Below are 27979 nucleotides of genomic sequence, written 5' to 3' on the forward strand. Positions count from 1 at the left end.
ACCAAGCCTAAGTAAGATATCGTCATCCAGTAGAGGTGTTTCTAGTGTTATACCGCTGGGATCTGTTCTTGGCTCAAAGGTACTAAATATTTTTCTGGATTATTAATGAAGAAATCATGGCTGGTAAAATTTGCAGACGACACATTGGTCCAAAAAAAAAAAAATGGAGGGGGTAGATCACTTAGACAGATATACAGGTCTGGATTGGTTGGTAATGCAAGCTCATTTGAACAACATGCATTTTAATGCATACAAATGCAAAGTTGTATCTCAGAACAAAGAATGTAGCTCACACTTACAAAAGGGGAACTGTATCCTGGAATGCAGGGACAGTGAAAAGGAATTTGGGATAATGGCAGATAATCAATTGAACATAAAATCTTAATGCAATGTCTACACTGCCTCACAATTTGGACTACAAGGCTGTGAATGGCGGTGTGCACCAAAATGCTGCTCTGAACTCCTCTTGTGGACACTGCAAGTACAAACTAAAAGGTTCCTAGTTCACATTAACAGGAACCTTTTAGTTCACACCAGCAGCATCAAGGAGGGGGAGTCAGACAGCAGCACTTTGGTGCACACTGCTATTCATACCCTCATAGTCCAAACTACAGGGGAGTGTAGACAAGCCCTTAGTGTGATGCTGTAGCTAAGAGAGCTAATGCAATCTATGGAGGTATAAACAGGAACATCAAGCAGGAGTGAAGAGGTGATACTTCTCTATGCATTATTAGTGAAACTATTACTGCACCACTTCTGGTATCAACACTTCAAAAAGAGATGCTGAAAAATTAGAAAAGCTTTAGAAAAGAGCTAAAAGAATTACTTGAGGTCTGGAAAACATGCCTCTAGTCAGACTTAAGAAGCTTAATCTATTTAGTTTCCAAAAGAAGATTAAGAGTTGACATGATCAGCCTATAATTACCTAAATGAAGAGATTTCTAATGGTTGAAATCTATTAGAAAAGGCATAATAGCCAATGGCTGAAAGCTGAATCTAGACAAATTCAGACAAGAAATAAGGTGCAAATTTAACAGTCAGGACAATTAATCATTGGAATAAATTATCTAGGATATGATGAATTCTCCATCACTTGAAATCTTTAAATCAAGACTAGATACATTTCTAAAAGATATGCTCTAATAAAACAAAAATTAAGTGTTTGATGTGGAAACTAATGGGCAAGATTCTGTGTGTTATGGAAGTCAGACTAGATAAGTCCCTTCTGGTCTTAACTTATGAAACATCTTAAACATAAACAAATGCCCTTGCAGTGTGTCTTCAGCCTAAATATTGCAACAGTGGGCTAGTGAATTAGAAGGATAAGTGGAATTGACTGAACATGAAGTACAAACAGAAGTGAAACTGACTAGTCTATTTTTTCTTGAAAGAAAAGCAAGGAGTAAAAACATGGTGATTAGCTAGAAGTAAAATACTCAACATTCTCTCAATATATTAATATAGACCAGGATGTTTTAAAAATATAATTTTTGATAGGAACAATAACTTTCAGAAGAAATTGTTTAATGCTACCATGTAACAAACAAGTATGTGAAGAGTTTCTTATGCAGTCACTTACTTTCTTTATGCCATTTAGTATACTTGCACAAAAATAAGTTTTAAAAGTAAAATAACAAATACAAGAGAGTGCTTACCAGCTCTGCACCAGCTGAACTGAAGGTGTTTTTAGCAGGTTGTCTGGAAGCAGACTTATTTCTTTCATTATGTTTGCCAATCTTACGGGCAACTCTTGTCGCAAAAACATAAACGAAGTCTTTTCACAAGCATTTTCAGATCCTAAAACCAAAATATATATGGAAAAATAAGAATAAAGTTAACATCTGTGGAATGTCTTTATACACCTATAGATCACTATTTTCCTGCACATTTTTTGTGATCTGGCTCTGAGGTTAAATTAGACCAGGTTTGAACACAGGGATAACATGGATGTGACGCTTTGTAAAACGCCATTATTTTATCATAAAGCAAAAATTGACAGATGCTAGTTCATTTGTCACTGTGGAACAATTGTTTTAAAAGATGTTTTTCACTGTGAATTAAATAAGTCAGTCGCTTACAAAGAATATGGAGGCAGGGGGAGCAGAGGGGAATGTCACATGCAACCATAAAGCTCCAGCAACGTGGATCAACAGGATCTGAACCGTGTACCTTCACATCCCCAACACACGGCTCTATCATTCATATAAGATTATCTTTTTTTGTTGTTTTGCCTCAGCAGAGGAGGATGGACTAGATGATCCTTTTAGGGTTGAGATGTGACACTGTCAGCAATAAGGGCTTTAAAGTGTCCAGAAACGAAGGGTGATAAACTCCAGGTAAGTCCAGAACTCATTATCTCCTATCTTTCTAGCTCTGTGCATCTTTTCCTAAGCTAAACGGTATTTGTATAGGTCACATTTTTTCCAACATCTGTGGCACAATGCCTGACTTGGCATGTGGTGGAACAGAGAGCCTGATTCAGCTCAAATGTAGAATATTCCACAAAACTGGAGAGTGACATAGAGCTCTACACTGACCAATTCCTTTTCAGACTATAGCTTAAAAACACCCAACCACAATTTAGAGGTACTGTTTAAACAGCTCTGTCAAGGGATCCTTCCATGAAAAACATGTACTGTCAAATTTTGTTTAGGCATAAAAACTTGGTCTGGGATGAGGACATAGCAAAATATTAGTCAATGGAAATTTTCTTGAATCATCTCACATATTTCATAGGTGACACTACAGGATACAGTTGTTAGAAATTCTTCACTCCCACTCTACAGGCGGTCCTTTAAAAAGATGGTTGAAGTACCAAGGTAATACAAACATGGGGCAGCTTAAGTTCACAGCACCCATCCTGTACTTATGTGGCTAAATAAAACTTTTAAACTAGTATCAGAAAAACTCTAGAAAATGTACAATAGGGAGCAATCCTGCACTGGTAGGGGCATAGACTTGGATCATCAAATCAAACTTTTCCAGATCTAACATTTTTTATTCCAGGACTTCAGTCTCCTGGACTTTCAACTGGTCTATCAGAAGAATCAAACTCTTTTTTTTTTTTTTAAATCTATTAATCTTTTACTTACAAGAATACTGAAAAAAGGAACTTCACTTTGCTCATGGTGCAGGGTAACAATACTTTTAGTTCACATCCCTGATATTTTTTAATTAATTTTGAGAACAATTTAATCTATAGGATGGACTAGTTACTTTAACTTAAAATGAGTTCCTTCTCATGCTTAGCAAGTTTATCACAAGAGAGATTACTATATTTTCACTAACCCAAGGCAGCATGCAGATGAACAATAATGGCTCCTAAAGTGACAGTGCTTTATCAGTATAACAATCCATCAACTACATGTTCTTCAAACAAGCCTCAGCACACTAATACTCTGATTCTGCAATACACTGCATGTGGGTACACCACAGGGAACCCTGACTGTGATTGCAACGGGGCATCAAGCGAGTGCATATGTGCACCTCTGAAAAGTGAATTGCTGGATAAAGTCCTAAGCCATAATGGCTCCCCATTAAATAGATCTATTCTCCCACAATGTACACCTCCCAAGACAGTGAAATCATCAGCATTAAGATTTAAAAGACACGTGTCTGTATCTTATACAAGTGAATTGCTGGATAAAGTCCTAAGCCATAATGGCTCCCCATTAAATAGATCTATTCTCCCACAATGTACACCTCCCAAGACAATGAAATCATCAGCATTAAGATTTAAAAGACACGTGTCTGTATCTTATACAAGAGACCAAAACCCCAATCCTGCAAAACTTATGCATGTGCTTAATTTTATGCATTGACATCAACCTTTAATATCACACTGACATATTATTTTTATAGGACTTCTTCAAGTTGGACGGTGCACAGGGAATGAGGCAGGGATTCACAGTGAGTGAGACAAAGGTTCTGTAAATCAGTGTAATATCTGGGTCCAAATTTTGCCATTACTGTGTCATAAATTTGGAGGACAATATGAGTATGTCTATTAATTGAACAGTGAGGATGCAAAAATCGAACAGCTGCCTCATATCCTGTGCAGTCTAAGCTGTGCATGGAATGGACAGGAATGCTACAGAGAAACAATATTGTGATTATGTAATAAAAGATTAACATGACACCTAACAACAGGACACAGAGTTAAAGTTATTTGTAGTACCTTAACTATGATATCAGGATAAATCAGTGATTTAAAAAAAAAATTTTTTTTTATTTAAATTAATTACAGATTTATATTTTTAAAATTAACCTATTTAAAATTAAACGTGAAATGATAGTAAGTTTAGGATTTAACATATGTGGTGATAATCTATTAAAATTGCTTAAATTAAGTAGAAATAACTAGTAGATATTTGCTGCTGAAGTTTTAAAGAAAGTCAACATTGACCTGATGGAAGCCATTGGCTAAGCCCCAGGAACCACAGTTTGTTGAAGTGCTAAATCAGCTTTTGTCAGTATTAGCCTCTTCTGCAGGTGCAGAGAGAATATTTTCTTCATTTCAGTTTATTCAACTAGTTCAGTTCAATGACTAGTTAAATTCGAAGTTAAGAAACCAATTTGAGTTCAAAAAGAAGAAAAACTTGTTTTCTTTTTCAAATCTATGTATAAAAACTAGATATAAGAGGATGAGATTTACTAGTTCTAAAATCTTGAAAGACACGGTGACAAGAAAATTGATTCAATTCACTAACTATGGGTAATTCTTCATTTGTTTAATAAATCAGTTAGTTTTAAAAGCAATACATGTTTTACTAAACATTTATCTTATGTATCCAGCATATTTCAAGTAGTTTTATCTAAGTAATAATAAACATTTTTAAATGCTGGTTTTGTAGATTTTGAATTGCATTTGAATTGCCATCCAAATTGAGCTTGACATAAATCACAAAGAAAAAAATAAACATTTAATAAGTAAAAAAATGTAAAATAATGAAGTACCTGAATAAATGTATGTTAAGCTGTACAGTTGCTTATATATGTGTATAGATATAGTACATTCACTTTGTTAGCAAAAAGAAATACCACATTTAGAGTAAAGGCTTTATTTAGTTGCAAATCAACATGTTTTAATGGCTACTAAAATGTGATTCAGTATCTCTTTAGGACAACAACTAAAAAGGACAAGTACAAAACAAGATTAAAATTATTTAAATCAAGGCTTCCTGCTTGCTAATTTAAATCATGATTAAAATCAGTTAAATTGCTTTGATTTAAATCAATTCATCCTGTATGACATCATATGACTTTGGGACCTTTATGTTCTTTTAACGTAGATTCGATACGAAATGTTGAAGTTTTGTCTCCATATGAATTGTCCAACTTTATAAAAAGAAAACTTTAGAAATATCTGGACTGAAAATATCATCCTACTGTAATGCATTGGGAATGTCTAATCATGTACTATTGCCAGACTCCTGCATCTGTGCACAAATACATATTGACTACAATTTTTAGTCTCAGCCACTGGTTTTCTAGCTTTTGAGAATCTGTCAAAAGTTGATATATTTCAAATACTTTTTCAGGTTATCTGTGACCTTATGTCTAAACACTGACATCCATAAATTACTGTTTTGCTGTGGGAAATATTTTGTCTTGAAATAGGCAGACACTTTTAAAAACAAAGATAAATCCCAAACTACTGTAACTGTGAATAGCACTACAATCCTTTTTCAAACATAGTGTACTTAGTTGTTACTGTGTAACGCTGTTGATAATTTAATTAATTTTTTTATTTTAATTTTTTATAATTTAGAATAGACGTTTTAATTTATAAAGGATACACTATTTTGTCTTTACATAACATATTGTAATATGAATAATGATGTAAAAAATGTTGAATGGATAAAGGGACCTATAACTTTCAATAGCTAAGGGATATCTTCTTTAACTAAAATAGTAGGGGCCGGTATTTTTTAAACTTAATGGACCGGGGTGTTAATAGACCCAGTTCCCCACGTATGTGTACACATAATTTATCAAAGTGACAAAACTACAACCACTGGATCCACTGCATTGTGACTCTCTATACCTAGGCTTTGATAAGATGTCTAACTTCTGCCTCTAAGATGGTTTTGTATGTGGCACTTCCTTCTCTAGGGATAGACTGCAATTCTGATTTTAAAAACACTGGGATATTTTGCTTTGCACCAGCTGCATCATGGCCACCCGTTTCTTCACTAGTGCACAACTTCGGCCACAGACTACAGCTGCCTGCAACCTGTCTCCTGACGAAGCGCCAAGCTCCAGCAGCGGCCTTCTATTGAATCTCCTTGCCTGGCAAGAAAACTCCCTCGGATTGGCTGCCTGCCCCACCAGCGTGATTCCTGGGGGGAGAGCAGCCAATCAGGCCTCCTGGTCTGGAGGAGGCGGCCAGGAGCCATGGGACCGTCGAGGTGACGCGCCATTATGGGAGCCCAACGATTGCCATGAGGCACAGACAGGGAGGTGGTGAGCAAGAGAAGCCCAGTAGCAACTCGGGGTTCTCTCTCCTGTGACCCAGGGGCCCAGCCCGCTCCGCTCTCTCCGTCTCGGCAGCAGCAGGCCCGGGAAGGGGTGGAGGGTGCAGAGCCCCTGCTGCCCCCGCCCGCCCCCTGAAGGCGGCACGGGGAAGCCGGCGCCGAAGAACCACAGACGCCGCCAGAGGAGCCCAGGTGAGGGGGGAGCAGAGCGGCGATGCTAATCGATGGGGGCGGGGAGGAGGAGCTGGGCGCTCCCTGCTCTAGTCCGGCAGCCAGCGCGGCCGAACAACGCACTCGGGGCCGCAGCGGTTGGAGGCGGGTCGGGAGCGTTACAACGGGGTGGCGGGCGGCTCCTCCGCTCACGTGGCGTTCGTGCCGCGGGACCGCCTCCTGTAGCCGGCCGGGCCCGGCGGCGCCCGCCTCCTGCTGAGCTGGGCCGGGCTGGTCAGCGCGGCCCGCGCAGGGCGGGTGGGCTGAGTGCGGCCCGGCGCCCCGCACTCACCGAAGTCCAGGAACTGCTTCATGGAGAGGGGCGACGGGGAGAAGCGGCAGTAGAAATCCACCTGCTGCGGGAGGCCGGCCGGGGAGGCGCCTCTCAGTAGGGCCCGCAGCAGCCTCATGGCGGCCCCGAGGGGGGAGGGGACACGCAGCTGCTTTCAGCCCGGCCCGGCCGCCATTCCCGCCCGTGCAGGGACTGGGACTGGGAGCTCCGGCTCCTTCCCGGGCAGCGGCGGCCTCCTGCGGGACGCGTCCTTCGGAAGAGCTGGCGGGCGCCGCCTCCTCGAGTTCCTCCCTGCTCGGCTCAGGCAGTGCCTCCGCCTGTGGCGGAAAGGGGCGGGGGCAGCGCAGAGGATGGTAGCGGAGCCTCCGAGCCCTGGACACACCCCTTAAGGGGCTGCTGGCGTGCGGGCTGACAGTCCACTGCGCCCGGCGGCAGCGGGCTGGAGCCTTGGGTTCGGCCCCGAATCCGGCCCGGCGGCCACCCAACGAGCCCTAGTGGGGAAGGCCGGCCTCGCGCTTAGCCGTGGACCCCCGCTGAACAAGCCTCATCTGGGCTGGAGTGGAGAACTTGTCCGCCTCTCCCTCCCCAGAGCCTCCGCTTGCGCGCTGAGAGGCGCTCGGTTTTCTAAGCAGTGGGTAGTTTTACTTGCTTGGGACAGTCTGGTGACTTGGGTTGATAAATTTGTCCGTAGTCAAGCAAGGCCTGGGCCGTGGAGACTGACATCCTCGTGTCTCCCCCCTGCCGGATAAGAGATCAGGCATGCTGGGAGAGCACTGCGTGTAGCAAGCAAGTTTGCCCTGCCACTGCCCTGTGATACCAGGAGTTTTTGACTGGGCTGGCCAGAGACCTCTTTCTCCAGCCCTAAATCCATTAAAAATGTACACCAAAGCAAATAAGTTCATTGACTAACTTGCATAAAATGGCTTGTGACAGTGATCTAGTGCCTGTTTTCCTGTTCAAAAGTGGTGACCATACCCAGCCCCACATATAGGATGGTATGGGTGGGTGTAAAGACAGACTACTGGCTCAAAAAAGCTTGTGCTGTTTAGCTTGTGCTGCTTTTGCATATTTATGATGCATAATGAAGGCCTGGAAAGTTTATTAAAAAGTCTTTTTTTTTTTTTTTTTGCTTCAGTATTAGATCTAACATTCTTGGTCTTTCTCTTCTTCCTTGGCTTTGTTGAAAGGTCCAGCGTGAGAGAAATGGATGTTTATTGTGAATGTCTAATGCCTTAATTGAAGGGGTGAGGGTTGACTCTTACAAACACTAACTTCTTTGACTAATTAATATTTTGAATAAGGGAAAACAGAAGTTAGCAAAAATACACAGTCTAAGGGTTTGAAATACTGGCTTTATTGAAATCAATGGCAAAATTCCTGTTGACTTCAATGGAGCCAGGATTGCACCCGAGTATTAAGTGGCTAAAAATCAGTTCCTTTCTTAATAAATAAAGGAAAGTTGCAGTAGTTGTTGCTGTAATGTCATAATTTATACTCACTTTCTTGTCACTGGCATGTCTTCCAGTCTCAAATGACAATCTTAAAACAAATATTTTTCTGTACACCTTTGCCCAGAAATGTTTGTGTAACCAAGTAGTAGCAGTCGAAAAGATACTGCCTCAGTGTACAGCATTGGTGAGACCACTACTGGATGTCCAGTTTTGGTGTCCACACTTCAAAAAGGCTGTTGCAACACTGGAAAGTATTCAGAGATGAGCCTAAAGAATGATTTGAGGACTGAAAAAATGGCCTTATAATGGGGATCTTAAAATGTTCAATATGTTTAGTTTATCAAACAGAAAGTTGAGGTGCTTTTATCATAGTTTATAAGTACTTACATGTGTAGAAATTACAGACAGTAGAGGACTCTTGTTCTACCAGTAAAGGGAATATCAATAGCCAGAGGCTAGCGAACAGGGGCAGCTAATGGGAATTTTGCTAGGGAGATCGCCAAGTAAAGGAGGAGTAACTATGTAGTCCTGGGGGTGAGTTTGTTGTCTGTAATGTGTGTGGTTTGTGGTATGCTTGCTGCTTGACTGAAGTGTATCATGTGGTCTGTTTGGGGGATGGTATGCTGATCCTAGTGGCCTGCTAGGCAAGGCTGAGAGCTTATTAACAAAACTTTGATCCTCAAGTTATCATCCATCAACCTTTAACCAGGGGGTGGGATTACCCAGGGAGAACCAGGGTTTAAAAAGCCTGCTCCTAAGCAACCAGGGGAGCTAGGGAACAGAGGCAGCTAACAAGGAAGTTTTGCCAGAGAGTTTAGAGGGGGAAGTGGGGTAGATACACTTCACTAACATTCAGTAAACTAAAATAGTAACTCCCCGCCTGATAAAACAAAATAAAAAAGGAGTAAAAAGAGAATGCAGGCAGGAGTCCACCAACAGAGTGGGGGCTAACCAGTTATTGCACTGAATGCAGCATGTATGATTACCTATGGGTGGATGGTGTATGTGTGCATTTGGTGAAAGGAGCTCCTGGCCCTCAGAGAGCAGGGTGGCTGAACTGGAGGAGCTAAGGGAGACAGAGAGGTACATAGATGAGACTTTCCAGGACACATACCTACCATGGTATGACAGCCACTGTACTGTTGAGAAGGATGAAAGTCTCAGGAAAGAAGAGCATCAAACTGGAGTGGAGGGAAATGTTTGATTAATGATCTGGAGGATGAGGTGGATTGCACCCTCAGCAAGTTTGCAACTGACACTAAGCTGGGGGGAGTGGTAGATACACTGGAGGGTAGGGAAAAGATACAGAGTGACCTAGACCAGTGTTTCTCAACCTTTTAAGTAGCAGCTACCCCCTAACTTCTGAAAATTTTAAGAAGTACCCCAACACTCAATTTTCCACTCTGAGAAATACAATCTTTTTCCCATTTAGCACTGGACGACTGTGTTACTCGTAAAGGAGGAAAGTTCTGAGTTCTGCAGTGCTGTGTGGCTGTGACAAATGACAAACCCCCTGCTGTTTCTCCCCTCTTTCCTCGTCCCCTTCCTCCATATAGGAGCAAAGGTCAACACCAGCCAATCACTATGGCCTGATGACAGGGTCATGTGGTGTTCTCCTTACACACAGGTGGGAATTTGTGAGGTATGAGCAGGCAGTAGCAGCCCACCAGAGTGGATAACAGCACTCCCCATGGCTGTCTCAAGGGGGGTGTGGGCCTGGGGCAAATCACACTGTGTGGGCCTCTCTTAACATTTTTATACTGGTAAAATCTGGTGCTGTCATAGCTGTCAATTTTGCTGCACAACTAGAGCAGTGAAATTGACAAATAAGCCTGTGGATAGAGCCCAGCTCCAGGACTGGACAAGCTGCTGGGCTCTCTGCCTGGCTTTCTGGGCACCAGGCTTTGAGCCTGGGAGGGGAGCTGCCACCTGGGCAAGTTGCAGGCAGCTGCTGCCTGGCTGCCAGCTCAGGACCTGGGCGACTGCCACCTGCTCCAAGCTGGGGTGGAGGAGGCTTCCAGTAGGCTGGAACCTGGGGATGTGGGCAGGTGGCAGGCAGCTGTTGCCTGTCTTCAAGCCAGGGTGCGGGAGGCTGTCCCTTGGTTCAGAGCTGGGGGGCGGGTGGCAGCCACCCAGCTGCGAGCCCAGCTTGCAGGGTGCTGGAGGCTCCCTTTGGGCTGGGAGCTGGGACCGGGCAGGATGCGAGTGGCTGCCGCCTGGCTTCCTCAGAAGTCGGAGGCTGCTGTCCGCTTCCCTTCACTGGGTTTTTCACCACGTACCCCTGCCTGTGTCTCGCGTACCCCCAGGGGTATGTGTACCACAGGTTGAGAAACTATGACTTAGACAATGTGGAGGATTGGGCCAAAAAAATCTGATGATTCAACAAGGACACTTGCAGAATCCTGCACTTAGGACGGAAGAATCCCATGCACTGCTAAAGATGGGGACTAACTGGCTAGGCAGCAGTGCTGCAGAAAAAGACCTGTGGGTTACAGTGGGCAAGAAGCTGGATATGAGTCAACTGTGTGCCCTTATTGCCAAGAAGGCTAATGGCATGTTGGGCTGCATTAGTAGAAGCATTGCCAGCAGATTGAGGGGAATGATTTTTTCCCCTCTGTGCAGCACTGGTGAGGTCACACTTGGAATATTGTGTCCAGTTTTGGGTCCGCCACTGCGGAAAGGAGGTGGACAAATTGGAGAGAGTCCAGCGGAGGGCAACAAAAATGATTAGGGGGCTGGAGCACATGATTTATGAGGAAAAAACTTTTTCACTAGGAGGGTGAAACACTGGAGTGGGTTACCTAGGGAGATGGTGGAATCTCCATCCTTAGAGGTTTTTAACGTGTGGCTTGACAAAGCTCTGGCTGGGCTGATTTAGTTGGGGTTGGTCCTGCTTTGAGCAGGGGGTTGGACCAGATGACCTCCTGAGGTCCCTTCCAACTCTATCTTCTATGAAGCAGCCCACCACAGTAGCATTTAATTTCAGAAAGGGACCTACACAAAAATGAAGATGTTAGTTAAGAAGAAATTAAAAGGTACAGTGCCAAAAGTGAAATCCCTACAAGCTGCGTCGAAACTTTTTAAAGACACCATAATAGAGGCTCAATTTAAATTTATACCCCAAATTAAGAAACAGTAAGAGGACCAAAAAAGTGCCACAATGGCTAAACAACAAAAATTAAAAAAAAAAAAAGAGGCAAAAAGGCATCCTTTAAAAAGTGGAAGTTAAAGCCTATTGAGGAAAATAAAAAGGAATATAAACTCTGGCAAGGGAAATGTAAAAATGTAATTAGAAAATCCAAAAAAGAATCTGAAGAACAGCTAGTCAAAGACTCAAAAAATAACAGCAAAAAGAATTTTAAGTACATCAGAAGCAGGAAGTCAGCTAAACAACTAGTGGGGTCACTGGATGATCAAAGTGTTAAAGGAGCACTCAAGGAAGATAAAGCTATTGTGGAGAAACTAAATGAATTCTGTGGTATTTAACCTATCATTTAAATCACTTTCTGTACCAGATGACTGGATTATAGCTACTGTGATGTCAATTTTTTTAAAAAGGCTCCAAAGGCGATCCAGGCAATTACAAGCCATTAAGCCTAACTTCAGGACCAGGCAAATTGGTTGAAACTGTAGTAAAGAACAGAATTATCAGACACATAGATGAATACATTATGTTGGAAGTCAACATGATTTTTATAAAGGGAAATCATGCCTCATCAATCTACTAGAATTCTTTAGAGGGGGTCAACAAGCATGTGGACAAAGGTGAGGCAGTGGGTATAGTGTACTTAGATTTTTCAGAAATCCTTTAATAAGTTCCATCACCAAAGGCTCTTAAGCAAAGTAATGGGTCGTGGGATGAGAGGGAAGGTCCTTTCCTGAATCAGTAACAGGTTAAAACATAGGAAACAAAGCATAGGAATAAATGGTCAGCTCTCAGAGTGGAGAGAGGAAAATAGTGGTGTGCTCCATTATTGTTCAATGTATTCATAAAAATGATTTGGAAAAAGGGGTAAACAGTGAGGTGGCAAAATTTGTAGATGATACAAAACTGCTCAAGATAGTTAAGTACAAAGCAGTTTGTGAAGAGTTCCAAAAGGATCTCTCAAAAGTGGGTAACCGGACAACAAAATGGCAGATGAAATTCAATGATGAGAAATGCATAGTAATGCACATTGGAAAACAAAATCCCAACTATACATATAAAATGATGGGGTCTAAATTAGTGGTAACCATTCAAGAAAGAGATCTTGGAGTCATTGTGGATAATTCTCTGAAAACATCCACTCAGTGTGCAGCTGCAGTCAAAAAAAGCTAACAGAATGTTGGGAATCATTAGGAAATAAATCCATGGTATGCCCACATCTTGAATACTGCATGCAGATCTGGTCTCCCCATCTCAGAAAAGATGTATTGGAATTGGAAAATGAGAAAAGGGCAACTAAAATTATTAGGGATAAGGAAAAGCTTCCATATGAGGAGAGATTAATAAGACTGGGATTTTCAGCTTGTAATAAAGACAACTAAGGGGGGATATGATAGAGGTCTATAAAATCATGATTAGTTTGGTTAAAGTAAAAAAGGAACACAACACACAAAGTAGGGGTCACCAAGTGAAATTAATTGGCAGCAGGTTTAAAACAAAATGAAGCATTTCTTCACACAACCGAGTCAACCTTTTGAACTCCTTGCCAGAGGATGTTGTGAAGGCCAAGACTATAACAGGGTTTTTTTAAAAAAAGAACTAGATACGTTCATGGAGGACAGGTCCATCAATGGCTATTAGCCAGGATAGTCAGGGATTGCCGTTTGCCAGAGGCTGGGAATGGCTGATGGGGTGGATCACTTGATGATTGCCTGTTCTGTTCATTCCCACTGAAGCACCTGGCATTGGCCACTATTGGAAGACAAATACTGGGCTAGCTGGACCATTGGGCTGACCCAGTATGGCTGGTTCTTATGTATGTTCTCAGAAGTTGAAGCTTACATTGAAACTAGAAATATTCTGCAAACTTAACAGGGTAATTAACCATTACAGCAATTTATCAAGGCATGCGATTGAGTCTCTGTCATTTGATGAAATCTTTAAATCAAGATTGGATGTCAGAGACATGTTCTATTTCAACCACAAGTCACTGGGCTTGATGCTGTAATTGAGTGAAACATTTTTGCCCTGTGTTTATACAAGAGGGCAGAATAGACCATCATAACGTTCCCTTCTGGTCTTAAAGTCTATGTAATACCAAAAAAGAAACTTTCCCCTGTGTCTTAAGATATCAGTCCTTAATCTAGCACAAAACAATACATTTAATATTAATTTATTAAACAATGTAGCATAGCTATTATAGACTCCTAAACTTTAAGACCAGGAGGGATCACCATGATCCCTAGCCTGACCTGCACATTGCAGGCTGTCGTAGGAAATAAATACTCCTCCTAAATAAATACTTGAGTGCGTAGTTCTTTGAGGCAGTTTATTACGAGCAGCTCGGAGAAGTGTCGGTCACCCAAAGGCTCCCGAGGACTTCTGCCTTACAGACTCACATCACTAAGTTTTATACAGTATTCAGACAAAGAGAGCAAAGAAAAAGATGATGTATTGTAGTATATTTCCATTAGCTCAACCTTTTTTACATTAAGATATACTAAGAAATTCCTCCATATTGCTAATTGGACAGGGCCCCTGATTCCCATAACAATTATCTTTTGAAGCTAGCTAGCAATGTCCTGTTATCTACTGATAGCTGCAAAAACCTGCAACATCTGCAATATGTATCTGTTTCAAGGCTGAGAAAGCTACTAAAAATCCAAGATGGAATCTTTAGCATAGGAGATGGAGTCTTAAAAGCTTAATATAAAATAGAATATATAACTAGGTATAAAAGTAGAATACAAAAAATAAAGTATATAAAACTGTTCCTTCCACAAGGCCACAGAACATCACTCACCTACTCCTGTAGTAGGCCTATAACCTCTGGCTGAGCTACTGAAGTCTTCAAATCATGATGTAAAGACTTCAAGGTACAGAGAACCCACCATTTACACTAGTTCAAAGCTACACGTGAACCCATGCTCCATGCTGCAGAGGATGGCAGAGCCCATGGGGTTTTTTCACCTATCTTACCTGGGGGAAAATTGTTTTGCAACCCCAGATATGGTGATCAGTCAGACCCAGAGCATGTGGGCAAGACCTAGCAGCCAGACAACTGGGAAAGAATTCTTTGTAGTAACTCAGAGCCTTCTCCATCTAGTGTCCCATCACTAACTGTTGGAGATATTGAGAACTTCTTTTCCTGTTAGGTGTCAACAAAAAGGGATTTAAGATGGTACTTTTCCTCACATTCTTCTTTTACTACCTTAAAAGCTGAAAAGATATCAGCTGTAACTTGAGGTGACAAGGAATTTAAAGGAAAGGAGAGAACAAGGCCCTTTAGTTGGTGGTGTGGGAAGCTGTGGCTTATGCAAAGTTTACCCCCAGTTTCTAAGATGCAGATTGATGAGAAAAGTATTTATTCTTTCAGATACGAGTTGGAAGTGCCACTCTGCCTAATTTGTGTAGGAAATACCTGGTACCCAGAGCTGACAGCTAACTCTGGGGCACGCTCTTGACCCAACACTAACCCTGAACTACCATTTGGCCCTAAGCCCTCCTAGCCCCTGGCTAATCAGCCCTAACACCAACTGTGGCACTGTACCACCAACTAGTCCCTATTCCTAACCCTGGCCCAGGCCCACAAATTGGCCCCATCACTATTGCTAGCCTAGTGGGATGGAAAAATAACCGTAGTCTTGGGGCACCAATCATTGTACAGGATAATCTTTCAGCTGCAGCCCTAAACTCTAGCTTGGGGACTGCTCCCAAATGTAGTATGTTCTTGGAGCCAGCAACAGGCCATAACATTAAACCTCACCAAAAGCAACTAATAATCCACGGAGATTAGTATCAATGGTTTTAGACATGGGACTGGTTGGTGGTGATGGTGTTTATAGACTGCATGTTATCTGTAGTTCGGGTTAGGGTTAAACATAAACGAAGACCACTGATAGTCAGATGATCATACCAGTCTAGGATTAGGGATTTAGACAAATTATGTTCTTTGTAGACGGTAGCATTGGGGTCAGTAGAAGGCCTCTGGTTAGGATTATGGTTGTTCCCAGTGGAGGCTGCTGGCTAGAATTACAGAGGGAAAAGGTTAGTAGCACCAAGTAATGGATCATATTGAGTTAAAATTGTAACTATCACCTAGAGTTAGGGCAAGAAAGACTGTTGGAGTTCCAAGGCTATACTCCTGGTATGGAGGGGGGGGAGTCATTGGTGGTCCCAGATAAGTGTTCAGTGCTCAAGTATGAGACGAGAGAATGCTAAGACTGTTTGTTTGTTTCATGTATCAAGTGCTGGATGATAATCTGATAGGACTTCATACTTGTAAAACTAAACTTGCTGTTTATTAACTATTTCCAGGGATGCTGCAACTCCAGCTAGCATTCTAGTCATGTGCATGGAGATTGGCTTCATGGTGCCTCCCTCAAATCCTCCCCTTCTGCAACCTATATTCCTCTACAAGTTCCATGTAGGTTGCTACAGTTTCCTTAACAACTTCTGTTTGGTCTTTTGTGCAAATGTTTGATTTGCTGGGGCCAGAGATTACTAGTGCATAGTCCACTTTAGGGACATGGCATTTACCACCATCTTACTGCAGCCTGTTAGTCCTACAAGTGTGCTGGTCTTCAAACCAGACTCCCACTTCTTGTTTTGTTGTTGCTGTTGGCAGGGGACTTGCTTTCACCCTGTTACTGTGTCTGTTCTATTGAGACATGTCTTGTTGGTCCTCTGTGTTGCTCATATACCTAGTTTCTTCTGTCTCCTGTGCATCAGGCTAGCTGATGTCAGAGGCTTTTTCTGTGTCTTTCTGGTCCTGCTGGCCTTTGCCAGACAGTCTGGTTGTGCCAGCAATCTGCCGCTACTGCGCAGTTGTCTTCAATTTCATCTCCATTGTGTAGCTACCTTAAAAGACTTGTGTCCCATTGCAACCTAGACTGTTGCCTTTTGCCATTGCTTTGTGTTACTGTTTGATAGTTAGACCAAGACATGCTCACCTGTGTGTAATGGTCTCATGTCCTTGACTCCTTGTTTGTAGCAGGTTTGACAGTCTCTTTAACTGCTTCTGTCTCTTGTCTGTTATTCCTCCTTTGGGCTGGAGTAGGTAAGGCTTTCATTTAACAATATCCTTGATTCCCTTTAACTATAGGACTTTTTTTAAGGAAAAAACCTATGCTCGACAGTGTCTTAGATGGTATTAAACATGGTATTAACTGCCCTTGGGAAAGGGAGGGGAGTTCAAAGAGAAAAAGTTAGTTGAGATGAGCTGGAGTAGTTGTTGTTGTTGTTGTTGTTTAAAGTCCGATTCCATTTCCTAGAAGACAAGACAAAGTCACACGCAAGGAAAGAAAAATAAAGCTTTTTTCTTTTGGTGCTTACTAGCAGCCTTACTGCTAGAGCAGTGGTTCTCAACCAGTGTTCCAGTCAGCACACAGCTGTGGCCCATGTGACATTCTCATGGCCATACAGGTAGTAAGCGACCCACATAACACATAATGGGCTGCATATGCGGCCCATAATGGTAAGTAGGTTGAGGACCACTGTTCTAGAGGAACACAAGCCCAGCACACTAAGACTTGGCGAACTTATACCAGCATCAGGCTATCGAGGGCATTGCTTTCAGTGGCCTTTCTGGTCACAGCTGTACAGCAGTGTATGCAGTCTTGGTTGGCTAAGACGGACCCTTATTAAACAGAAAAGGGATAGGAAAGTTAAGAAATCAGGTGGAGAAAGAAAAATACACAGAAAGGAAGGGGTAACAGGAGGAATCAAAGTCTTGCATGCCAGGTGATGTTCAGGATTCAGCCAGGGCTTATGGTGATACCATCTGGGTCCCTCTGGCCCAGTCTGGACAGGACATCTCTCAGTAGCAAGATGACAAAGGCCCAATGGTGTCATGATGCATTATGTGGTCCCAAGCAACAGTGGGGGTGGCAGTCATGATGGTGAAGCTCACTCTTTTCTATTTGCCCATTTCCCAGCCAGTCTGCTTGATTCTCCCACTGAAATCTGTCTGTCTTTTTGTTGGTGTGGTGGTGTTGGGTGTTTTGTTTTGTTTTTTAAGAACTACAAAAGCAAGGTATGGGTGGACTATGCTGTCCCCTCATTATTTTGTCCACCATTTAGGCTTAATTTCAGACACACCTGATTCACTGAGTTCCAGTTCACACTTCTCTTGTTTTCTGGATGGGGTCTTAAGACAATCTTTTTGTTTGGACTAATTCAATCTGTCTAACTTTTCTGACTTGTATAAGCAATTTTATGTAACAAGTAGAGTTGGTCAGCTTAGAATACCGGCCTGAGCATAACAAATAGCTTGTGACTTTACTACCAACTCTGCCTTCCCATTTGCTTTTTGGGTACATAGGGAAAGACTTCTTATGATCAAATTCCCATTTGGTGCTGAATTATTTGAATTATGTTGCAGTGTACTGAGCACAAATTGTCAGAACAGAATATTTCAGGTGTTTCATGCCTTGTGAAATGTGCCTTCTGATCACAGTTCTTGTCTGAGTTTCTTCCAGATAGTCCACCACCAGTAATTTGAGGAGTAATATACTGTAACCATGTAGTTCCTGTCAGTAAAAGTGTACAGGTCTGTGTAACAGACTTAGGGTACGTACACACTGACGGCTGCAAATTCGCCACCATCAGATTGATCTATCCGGATCGATTGAGCAACAGTGAAGACCCACTTGATCGATCTGGAAGTTGATTCAATTAAACCACCTCCTCAAAAGGCTCTGTGCAGTGGAGATGGCATGCTAAAGGGAAGTTAGGAAGTTGACGGGAGTTACACAAATTACTCTGCATTGCTTGCATAACTCCCGTTGACTGCTGCCAAATTTCCTAGTAAGTGTGTACTAAGCCTTACAGTAGCTGTAATGTGCTGAACAAATTTATGGAATTAAGTTAATCCATATTCAATTAGGATTAATATCCTTGGGGTACATTGTTTTACAAATCCAACTGTTTATGTAGTGTTGTGGCATTGTATGTACCTTCTCTAGTAGGGAGGAGGATGCTAATGAATTTCCTTCATTTTCAGCCTTTGAAGCAACTCTCCCAGAGAGATACGCATGTGCTAGTTCAAAGTGGATTTTCCAGAGACCAGCCAATCCCTTATCCTCACCTCATAGCTCTGGAGTCTCAATAACTTGTTGTAGTTGCTTGGGTGTATACAACAGTGATTTAATCATGCTTCTTTCTAGTGGCTTGTGATCAGATTGCATGTCCACCTTTTGCCCAAAGGTGAAGTGATGGAATTAATTCCAAAGAGCATAGCTAGTTGCTTCTTTTGTACCTGAGCCATATCCATTTTCTATGTGTGCCAACACTCTACTTGTAAATGTTATGGGCATCTGGCTTTGCATCAGTGTTGCTCCTAGGCCTCTCTCTGAGGCATCACATTGTAGTTCTAGCTACTCCACAGGTCTGTAGTGTTTTTAGGTCTGATGCTTTGCTTATGGTTTTCTGTTTTCAAATGTCTGTTCTTGGGTCTGGCTGTTCCCATGCTGGATCATTGCTTGTTAACTGTCTAAAGGGTTCACAGCTTCTGTTAGGGAGCACAGAATCTGGAAAGATAGTTGGCTATCCCTATTAACTGCTGGACTCTTTTCACATCCTTTAATGTGGGCATTTCCTTAATGGCTCTCAGTGTCTCAGGATCTGGCTAGAGTCCATCAGAAGTCAATGGATCTCTCATGTAGGCAGTCTCAGTTCTCTTCAGTCTGTCTGCATTCAGCCTGATAATCTGCTTCTGGAACTTGGTTAGGAGTTGTCACAGCCTGGTATCATTGTCCTGAATTGTCTCCTCTTTGACATCTTCTCCTACAGTAAGAACATCATCAGATAGTCTTAATGCCTGGGTATCTCTAGTCCCTGGCTCAGTTTATACTGAAGCACCTCTGGAGCCCAGCCACTGCCCATTTGCACACAGTGGTACCGGCTAAAAGGTGTGGCAGAGGTTGTCCAGTGACTGAATGATTCATCTAGCTCAATATGCCAAAACCTGTTCTTGTTTATTCTTTGTGATATCACATTTTTCCCCTGGATAAATGAGGTAGTATGTCCTCAATCATTGGTAATGGCTAGCGTCTTTTTTTCAATGCTCTGAGTGGTTCTGGATTATTACAGAGCCTCAGTTTACGTGCCATTTCTCACCATTGCTAGGATGCTGAACTCTGTGCTAGTTAAAACAAGTGTAACAATGCCTCTTCTTTTCAGGCTTGCCAGTCCCTTCTTCAGTGGCTCCTTCAAGGCCAATGGAACTCTGTGTTTCGGTAGTCCCAGAGGCTACATGTGAGGAGGATGTATGTAACTGCAGCTTGCTAAAGAAATATGTCCTTATATTCTATTTAGAATGCTGGACATGGTCATGGTTACTAATATCCTTCCTCTTTCATATTGAGGATACTCAGATGTACAGTGGTCATATCCATGGCTTGCACCTTAGCAGTGAGTGGTAAACCTTGGAGTTTACAGTAGATGACTACAGGAGAACATCTATTTCATGGGATACTCATCGACAGCCTACATTTGTGCACTAGCCTCGATGTTTTTATTGTACATTGCAATTACTTGGTCCCATTTCTCCAGTCTAATATTGTTTCATGTCAATGTTGCTGAGAATTACATTACAGCTGGCTCCATAATCTAGCTGGAATCAAATTGGTCATTGATCTAACAGTATAGTTGTAAACATGGCGGCCTTCTGAAGAGTGTATATATTTGGAGTCTTTGGATATGATAAAGTCATACTGTAGATATCCTCCTTTTCGTTGGAAATCTGAGTCCTCAATCACTGCATGTACAGTGGCTTTGTAATTCTGGGATAGTTGCAGCATTGGGACATAAAGTGGTTTCTGTTTTCTTTGCTTTCTGCAGCTTTTTTTAGTAGTCTTAGCAATTCCAACTGCTTTTAACTTTACCTTTTGATGGTTGTGGTATCATGATATGATGTGGGTAAATCACACATACTCACTGCTGATAAAATGGAGTCCATTGTCTGGCACTATTCAGCAGGTATGGTGTCCCAAACTATAATGTTTCATTGTTTTGTCTGTAGTGGTCATTGTGTCAGGTCTGACAGTTCACTTAGTTCTCAAAAGTCTAAATAGTATTCTGTAATGATGAGGTAGTGAGGAATAAGGGAAATTTCTGTATTGTGTTTATTAACAGATGTGTAACTTGGTTTCCCCATTCACTGTATTGCTACTTACTGGGATTTAAGGGGTTAATTTCTTTCCTGGCACTGGATAGGAGTCACATACAGTAAGTAAGTTTGGGTTGGTGTGAATGAACTATTGAGAACTGTCAACAGATGAATGGAGTTATCTTGAAGATAAACCAGAAGACCAAAGTTCTGAACATTAACTTTCAGTGACTGCTAGCCAGCCAGGGGAGTGGGCAGAACATGTGAAAACAGCATGACTGCAATTTGATGCAAAGCCCAGATGGGGGAGCAGACTGAGTTAAGTAGGTAGCTAGCTGCCCAGTGCAGTCAGAGAGATGGTGTCCTGGATGGTTTGGGCCAGAGAGGCAGGTAATACTGCCAGCATGGACACATGCATAAATTTATTATGGATCCACAAGGGCGCATTTTGCCTCTGACCCTTAAACAGTTTACCAGGAATAATGAAAATATATAATCTATTGAGGAGCAGTACATTGTCCCTTTATGCTGCTTGGTTTGCATTTCTCCACATGTATTCTAGATAAAGGCTTCTGTTCCAGAAAAGCGCTAATGTATTCTTGAGAGAGTTTCTGTTCTCAGTAATCCTGGCTACTATGATTTTATTGCCTGTATATATTACTTACCACTGCGCAATGCAGAATTTGCGCAGAATTAAATGTTCTGTGCAGAATTTCCCTTTCCCCCCACGGAAATAGGCTGCAGAGCTGCGGGCTGCTGGACCCAGCAAAGACCAGCTTGCAAATAGAAGACACTGCCAGGGGAGGGGGATGGACCTGGAGGGTTCCTGCCATGCCCTAAAGGAAGGAGGCTGTGTGCAGAAAACTCCACACAAGCCTGAGACCCAGCATTAGGCTGTTTTTCCCCCTGGATCTCTGGGAGGGTAAGGGGTACAAGTGTCTGGGCTGCAGGAGAGCCGCAGCTGAGCTCTGGAGGTAGGGGGTGCGGGTGTCTGGGCTGGGGGGGGGCTCTGAGGAGAGGTAGGCGGTATGGGTGTCTGGGCCAGGGGGGTGGCCTGCAGCTGGACAGTGAAGTGGACTGAGTGTGTCTGGGCTTGGAGTGCACCTGGTGAGTAGGAGATGCAGATGTCTTGCCCCCCTGGCTGGGCTCTGGGGTGGAAGGGCAGAGAAACAGGAACTGGGTGATCTTTCACTCTACTCCTGGGGGAATTTTTGTGTGTGTCTGTATTGTTAAAGACATAGTTGCTGACAGATCTTTTGAAATAAATAACCAAAATAATTGAAACTGATGTGATTATATAGTGCTGTTTTGACAAATAAAATACACAGAATTTTAAAATATTGTGCACAGAATTCTTAATTTTTTGGAGCAGAATTCCCCCAGAAGTAATTCCCCCAGAAGTAATGGTATTTTGTACACCCATCTGAATAGTTCCAATATTCTTGAGAGGCAGGTGGAGCTTCTCCCCTGGTGTCTGCCCATCCTGACAGAAGGATGGATGTGGGCACTTATAAATTTTTGTCCTCTATGGTTTCAGATTCTAAGGCCAGGAAGTTGTTCTCTGATTCTTTCCAGCCTGTGACTTGAAACTAGCACATAACTGTCTGGGTTGCTGCTTTCTGTATCTTTGTGTTTTCTGTGTCAGGTTGAGGATTTCATATTCTTGTTCCATTGCCATATTTTCAGGCTGAAGGGCTGCTCTGCATAAGAAGTCATTTCCATACATATCAGTCCCTTTTTTGTAGTGTACATGTAAGTTGTAGTATTGCAGTTTCAGCGTTTTGGGGCACTAAACTGGCTTTCAAAAAATGCTTTCTAGTGCTTTATGGTCAACTTTCTACTCAAATGGTTTCCCATCCCAGATTTTGTGCTGGTTGAATTGTTTTATTTGTTCCCAAGTGCAACAGGCCAGGAAGACATCCCAGTCCTTTTAAAAATATCACAGTAATCTTTTAGCAGGTTGGGAGCCACAGTGAATTGTCTGTTTTTCTTGTGTCTATTGTATGAGTCATTTGTTCCAGGTTTAGCATCACTAGGTTAATGAATTCACTTGTTCAGCTGAAAGTAGTGTTTTCTGTATTACTTGAAATTTCAGCCTGTCTTTTTTTCCTTGGTATTCAACTTGTAACTTACATTTTTGCTGTTTTGCACTACTCTCTCTCATCCTCTTTAGTCATTGTTTGCTTCCTCAATATGGTGGATTTTTTCCTTTTGGATTTCTTGTCTGCAAGCTTTAATATGACTTCTCTTGCCCAGGTTATTGCTTATGATGCCATACATGGGGCATTTTCCATTGTTTCTCTACTGTACCCACAGGTCTTCCTTTGCATTTTGTCTCCTCTGCTTTGTGCATTTGGTCTTGCATGAATTTTTTTCTTTGTTACATGGTGACATATGTCTTAAATTCACTAGTATTGCCACTATGTATAGCTTTTGGTAGAGTTAGTGTGGACTCTACAAGCATTCTCATTTGAGCTCCTGCCTCTTTCATCCCTCTTGCTAATCTATCACAAATTAGTTAATCTGGTTGCTGGTCATGACAGGTGTCCACCCGCAGGGCCCAAGCATAATTTTTTCAGGCCCAGTACAAACTTGTAACATGGGCCCCATCCCATACACATACCACAATCCCTCATCCCATACATACAACCTCATGAGCCATGAAAATTTTTTCCCTTATGGTAATGGGGGTTGCACCCTGGGCCAAGTCCCCCCATCCCCCGCATGTGGATGCCCTGTCCACCAGGAAGTGATAGTTGACACTGTCTCCGTGAGGACAGCTGTAGCAGCCTGGCACCTTTTCCCCAATATGGTCCTACATCTTCAGCATGGTCATGTCCTTGCCAAAAATGATTCTCTTGTGAGACTCAGGCATGCTGAGGAAGGCAGATGCCTGCTGGTAGAGTCATACTCATTCTAGATCTGTATCAGGGCATATATGTTGACAGGATTGAGATGTGTCTCCCTCCACATGGACCCAAAGGTGCAGCAGGCAACCTGGCATCTCACCCTGGCAGCAGATGTTATGTAGTACAATTAAATGTGTTTTTATTTTGTAAGGTTTTATAAATACTTCTGGGTGTAGGCCCTGTTTGTTTTAAAGGAAAATAACTATCTAGTTAGTGATATTAGTCTAACTACGGTGCATTGTAATTTCTGTGCTGTAATGGTTTATATTTGGAGTATTACTCATAAAAAGGAATTTGAAACTGTTTGTGTATGTGCATAATTGCTGTATGGTAAAGACTGGTACTGGATTCCTAAGAAGAGAAAATGAAACCTATTGTTTCCACTTTTAGTATTGATTGTTCCTATAGAAAATCCAGCTGTAGTCTCTTGCAAGGATAAGAATTCATGGTCTGTGCAAACACCTTAAGTCAATTTACTACAGAATTCCTCTATTTATCTCCCCTCTATGTAGGTTACATGGGGGAGGAGATGATAAAAGGTGCACAGCTATTGCTCTTAAAAAAAAAAAAAATCTAGCAAAGAGATGGTTGGGAGCAAAGCAACCTGCTCCAGTTGTGACAGCTTGTGCAAGGCGGCAAGGACTAACCACTCCTGGAAACTGCTGTGAGGAGAGGACAGCCCATGTGCCTCAGAACAGTGAGTAATAAACTGGGCTACAGAAAGTTTAAAGTACAACTATCTTGTGTATACAAGGCCAAAGTATCAGACTACTTGTATAGGTGAGGCCAGCAGAATTTGCCCCTTTATGCCTAAATGTAGCATGTAAATCTTTCCCATTAGGGTTATGCATTTTATATATAACCCAGTGGTTTTTATGTAGACAAGTAAATTAAATGGGTCATGTATAGCTTCTGTTTCTCCCTTTAATGCATGCTGAAAATTACATGTAGAGCAGGCTGGCATTAGTTATAAGACACTTTGAGCTGTGAATTCCTAAGCACCACTTCCAGAAACTCAGTTGCTAATACTTATTTATTTTAAGTTACCTCATTCAACAATTCACTCTGATAAAAATAAACTTGTACTGTAAGAAATATCAGTAATGTCAAGGCATTACAAATTTTCATTTAAAAATTTTTATTTCACACTTTTATACAAATATCCACAGGTAACTTCTAATCATGGAATGATTTAGCATTACTAGTTGTGTGTAAGAGAGGACAGTATACCAGTGACATGACTTGAGATCTTTTCAATAGTCCTAAATTTAACACTACCAAGGTATGTTTGTTGTTCTGCTCTTTTTATAATAGGAGGGTGCCACATCCATAACCATATGCTTTGTTCTAACAAGAACTGCAACAGTCTCAAAATGTCCACTTCTCAGCAACTAATCAGTCCAGTTTCTTGGGGTTTTTAGCCAGTCAGCAAAGGAGCTGGGATTTTAAACACTACTGTAGCTCTTATTTAGGGATGCAGATTGAAAATAAAGACCCCACTGCAATAAACAGCTATGTACACACAACTGTTTGCAGGATGGGGGCCACAGAATGTAATTTTGGAAGTGTATGGTGGGAGGAAGGAGGAAAATTACACTTAAGACCGGTCAAGAAAATAATGCAGCTTCTAAAATAACATTTTTAAAGAAACAAAGCCTCAAAAAGCCTGAATGAAAAAATAAAACCCACCAACACAATTGTACCCAGTCTTGCTTGGTTCAGTCACCCCAACAATCCCCCTTAGAACAATGGACTACTGGGGGAAGGTAAAGCAAACAGCTTGTAAAGAAAGCATTAATAAGGTTGATTTGTTTTGGGTTTTGTTTTGTTTTTTTGGAGGGGGGCATAATTCTCCCTATTCAAAAAAATTTATGCACACTATCTTTTCATATGGAATAAAATCTTTACTTCATATTTAAATAGTACCAATATTTTAACATGTAGGCTAAAAAACCCAATAAACTCTTTAAATAGCTCTCTATCAGTTATGCTACAACAATTAGGTTACTGAACAGCACAACATTGTGGCACTATTCTTACAATTAACATTTAGATATATTCAGAACATCATTCAGTAGTCTCAAAAGGGATCAGTACAGATCCATAGTTTAATGACAGATAGGAGCTTATGTTTTCTTTCAAGTGCTATATAATATTACAGTAGTAGACACCTTTTTCTAAATATGAAATCCTTATGGAGCTGGAAAATTGTTTCCAGGAGCACCTGTCACTTTTTATTTTAAATATAAAATTATATAGAAAAACATACATTGGCTGTACAAAAGAAAATTGTGGTTCTCAATGCACAAATGATGTTACAGGAATTTGATAATTAGTCATAGCAATGTAGGGCTGCAAGGCGCCTTGAAGTCATCAAGTCCAGCCCTCTGTGCTGAGACAGGACCAAGTAAGACCATGCCTGGCAGGTGTTTGTCCAACCTGCTCTTAAAATCCCACACTGAGGTGGATTCTACAGCCTCATTTAGAAACCTATTCCAGAGCTTAACTATCCCTTATAATTAGGTTTTCCCCCCTAATATCTAACCTCAATATTCCTTGCTGTGATTAAGCCCATTGCTCTTGGTCCTGCTTTCAGAGGACAGAGAACAATTAATCACGGTCTCTTTACAACAGCCTTTAACATATTTGAAGTTATCAGTCCATACCCGCTTCCCCCCCCAATCTTTTTTTCAGGACTAAACATATGCCCAGTTCTTTTAACTCTTTCTTATAGGTCAGGTTTTCTAAATCTTGTATCATTTTTGTTGCTCACCTCTGGACTCTCTCTAATTTGTCCACATCTTTCCTAAATTCTTCTGCACAAACAGAAATAAGGAAACATGCCCCCACAAACTACTGGAATGAATGTTTACATTTCAGTGATGTGTCCGTGATTGAAATTGAAATTTAAAAAAAGCATTGGTACTCTTAAACTATTTTTAAATGCAGTGAAAGCTTCATGTCTAACTGGACTTTCATATCCTATTTAAGAACATCCATAGCAGTTTTAAGGTTCACTTATGTCTTTGACCTAATAATTAGTCAGAGACAAAAGGTTGATGATAAAAAAAAATAAATACAAGAATGACTAAAATATATACAAAAACATACAACTAATATTCAAGCCTTTTTTTTTAAACCTGTGTATATTTGGTATGAGCAAGGTTCACCCAAACTGACATTAGAAATATAGCAACATGACCTATTGCACATTTAATTTAAGACACTTTAGGTTAAGCCCTAACTACCACATGCAGAGTCTTATGACAAGAATAGCACATTCACACACACTCTACTTGAATAAAGTGTGTCAAGGCTACAGTGTGTTTATAATAGATCATATATTTTGATGGAAGTTTGGAGAACATAGCTGGGACCAGATCCTGCATTCCTTGCACACCCACTGAGTTCAGGAATGCAGGAAAGGACCTTTTGTGGCATCATTACACTAATGTGCATATTTCATAGAACACTCAGTTCAATGCACCATTTTATAAATGCAAATTAGTCAGAGGCAATCTGGAAGTTTAAATAATCCAGATAAATTAATCTTAAATTTAGCTGTGCAAATAAAAGCCTCAATATAAGTAAAAATATATACAATCAAAAATATAGGTCCATATTGGATGTAGGTCTGAGTCATCAGTATTCCATTAATGAAGACATATTAAAATCTGGCTGTTGGAGGTAAGGGGGAAAAGGTTTTCCCTAGGAGTAACTTTCATTTTCATTCCAGTTTGTAATCCATTGTTTTTTCTCATTTTCTTTATATTTCCCATCTTTGATCTGTCGCTCCTCTTTCCGAATTCTTACAGCATGGTATTGGGGGACACTGTCATCGTACCTGGAGCGCTGGAAGAACCCACACTGGGAAAGGGAACAGTTTAGGATTAAATTGCAGTCCACGTACTGTAAGCAGAAAGGTCTAAAATTCTTCCCTGGCATTAGTACAAAAGAAATGACTTCTCTCAAGAAAAAAGTGCCAGGGAAGGTAAATGAAAAGTTTAAAAAATAAAAAAAAGGAAGCCAAAAAGTAAGTATAAATTACAGCTTTAGCAGCAGATGTGAAAGCAAGCTGCGCAATCCAACATTTCAGAAGTGTAAAACAGATTCCTTCTATTTATTTTGTATGGCTAACTTTAGATGTATTGTAAATATTTTACAAGAAATACATCTTATTATTGAGCTAATAACGTCACTTTTGCAGCGTTGTACATTAATTCCTATTGACTTCAGTAGGACTACCTGTGAGTATGGGTATGTCTATGCTATGGTACTTGCAGCTGTGCTGCCACCGCACTGTAGATAGTCACTTCCTACAGCAATAGAAGGGTTTTTTCCATCGTAGTTAATCCACTCTCTGAGCAGCAGTAGGTAGCTAGGTCAA

At 41.4% G+C, this 27979-nt stretch overlaps 2 protein-coding genes and 1 long non-coding RNA gene across 5 annotated transcripts in view; 1 reads left to right on the forward strand and 2 right to left on the reverse strand.

Moving 5' to 3' along the window:
- The window catches only part of PDK1 (pyruvate dehydrogenase kinase 1), a 26621-nt gene extending 19023 nt beyond the window's left edge, over positions 1-7598 (reverse strand). The window contains exons 1-2 of the mRNA XM_067549239.1: positions 6979-7598; positions 1656-1797 (exon numbers count right to left, since the gene is read on the reverse strand). Of these exons, the coding sequence (XP_067405340.1) occupies positions 1656-1797; positions 6979-7096 (260 nt within the window). The 5' untranslated portion in view covers positions 7097-7598. The remainder of the gene's footprint in view (positions 1-1655; positions 1798-6978) is intronic.
- Positions 6433-27720, forward strand: LOC137153648 (uncharacterized). Its single transcript, XR_010919863.1, has 3 exons — positions 6433-6668; positions 24105-24289; positions 27408-27720. It is a non-coding gene; the product is annotated as an uncharacterized lncRNA (long non-coding RNA).
- ITGA6 (integrin subunit alpha 6) overlaps positions 24714-27979 on the reverse strand; it is a 61500-nt gene continuing 58234 nt past the window's right edge. For 2 of the 3 annotated variants that reach the window (XM_067549236.1, XM_067549238.1), the window contains one exon: positions 24714-27459. In XM_067549236.1, the coding sequence (XP_067405337.1) occupies positions 27301-27459 (159 nt within the window). In that variant the 3' untranslated portion in view covers positions 24714-27300. The remainder of the gene's footprint in view (positions 27460-27979) is intronic. The other variant, XM_067549237.1, reaches the window with a different exon arrangement.

Source organism: Emydura macquarii, unplaced genomic scaffold (assembly GCF_026122565.2).
Source record: "Emydura macquarii macquarii isolate MOO-44397 ecotype Brisbane River unplaced genomic scaffold, CSIRO-AGI_Emac_v2 contig_1253, whole genome shotgun sequence".
In the NCBI taxonomy this organism is placed as follows: Eukaryota; Metazoa; Chordata; order Testudines; family Chelidae; genus Emydura; species Emydura macquarii.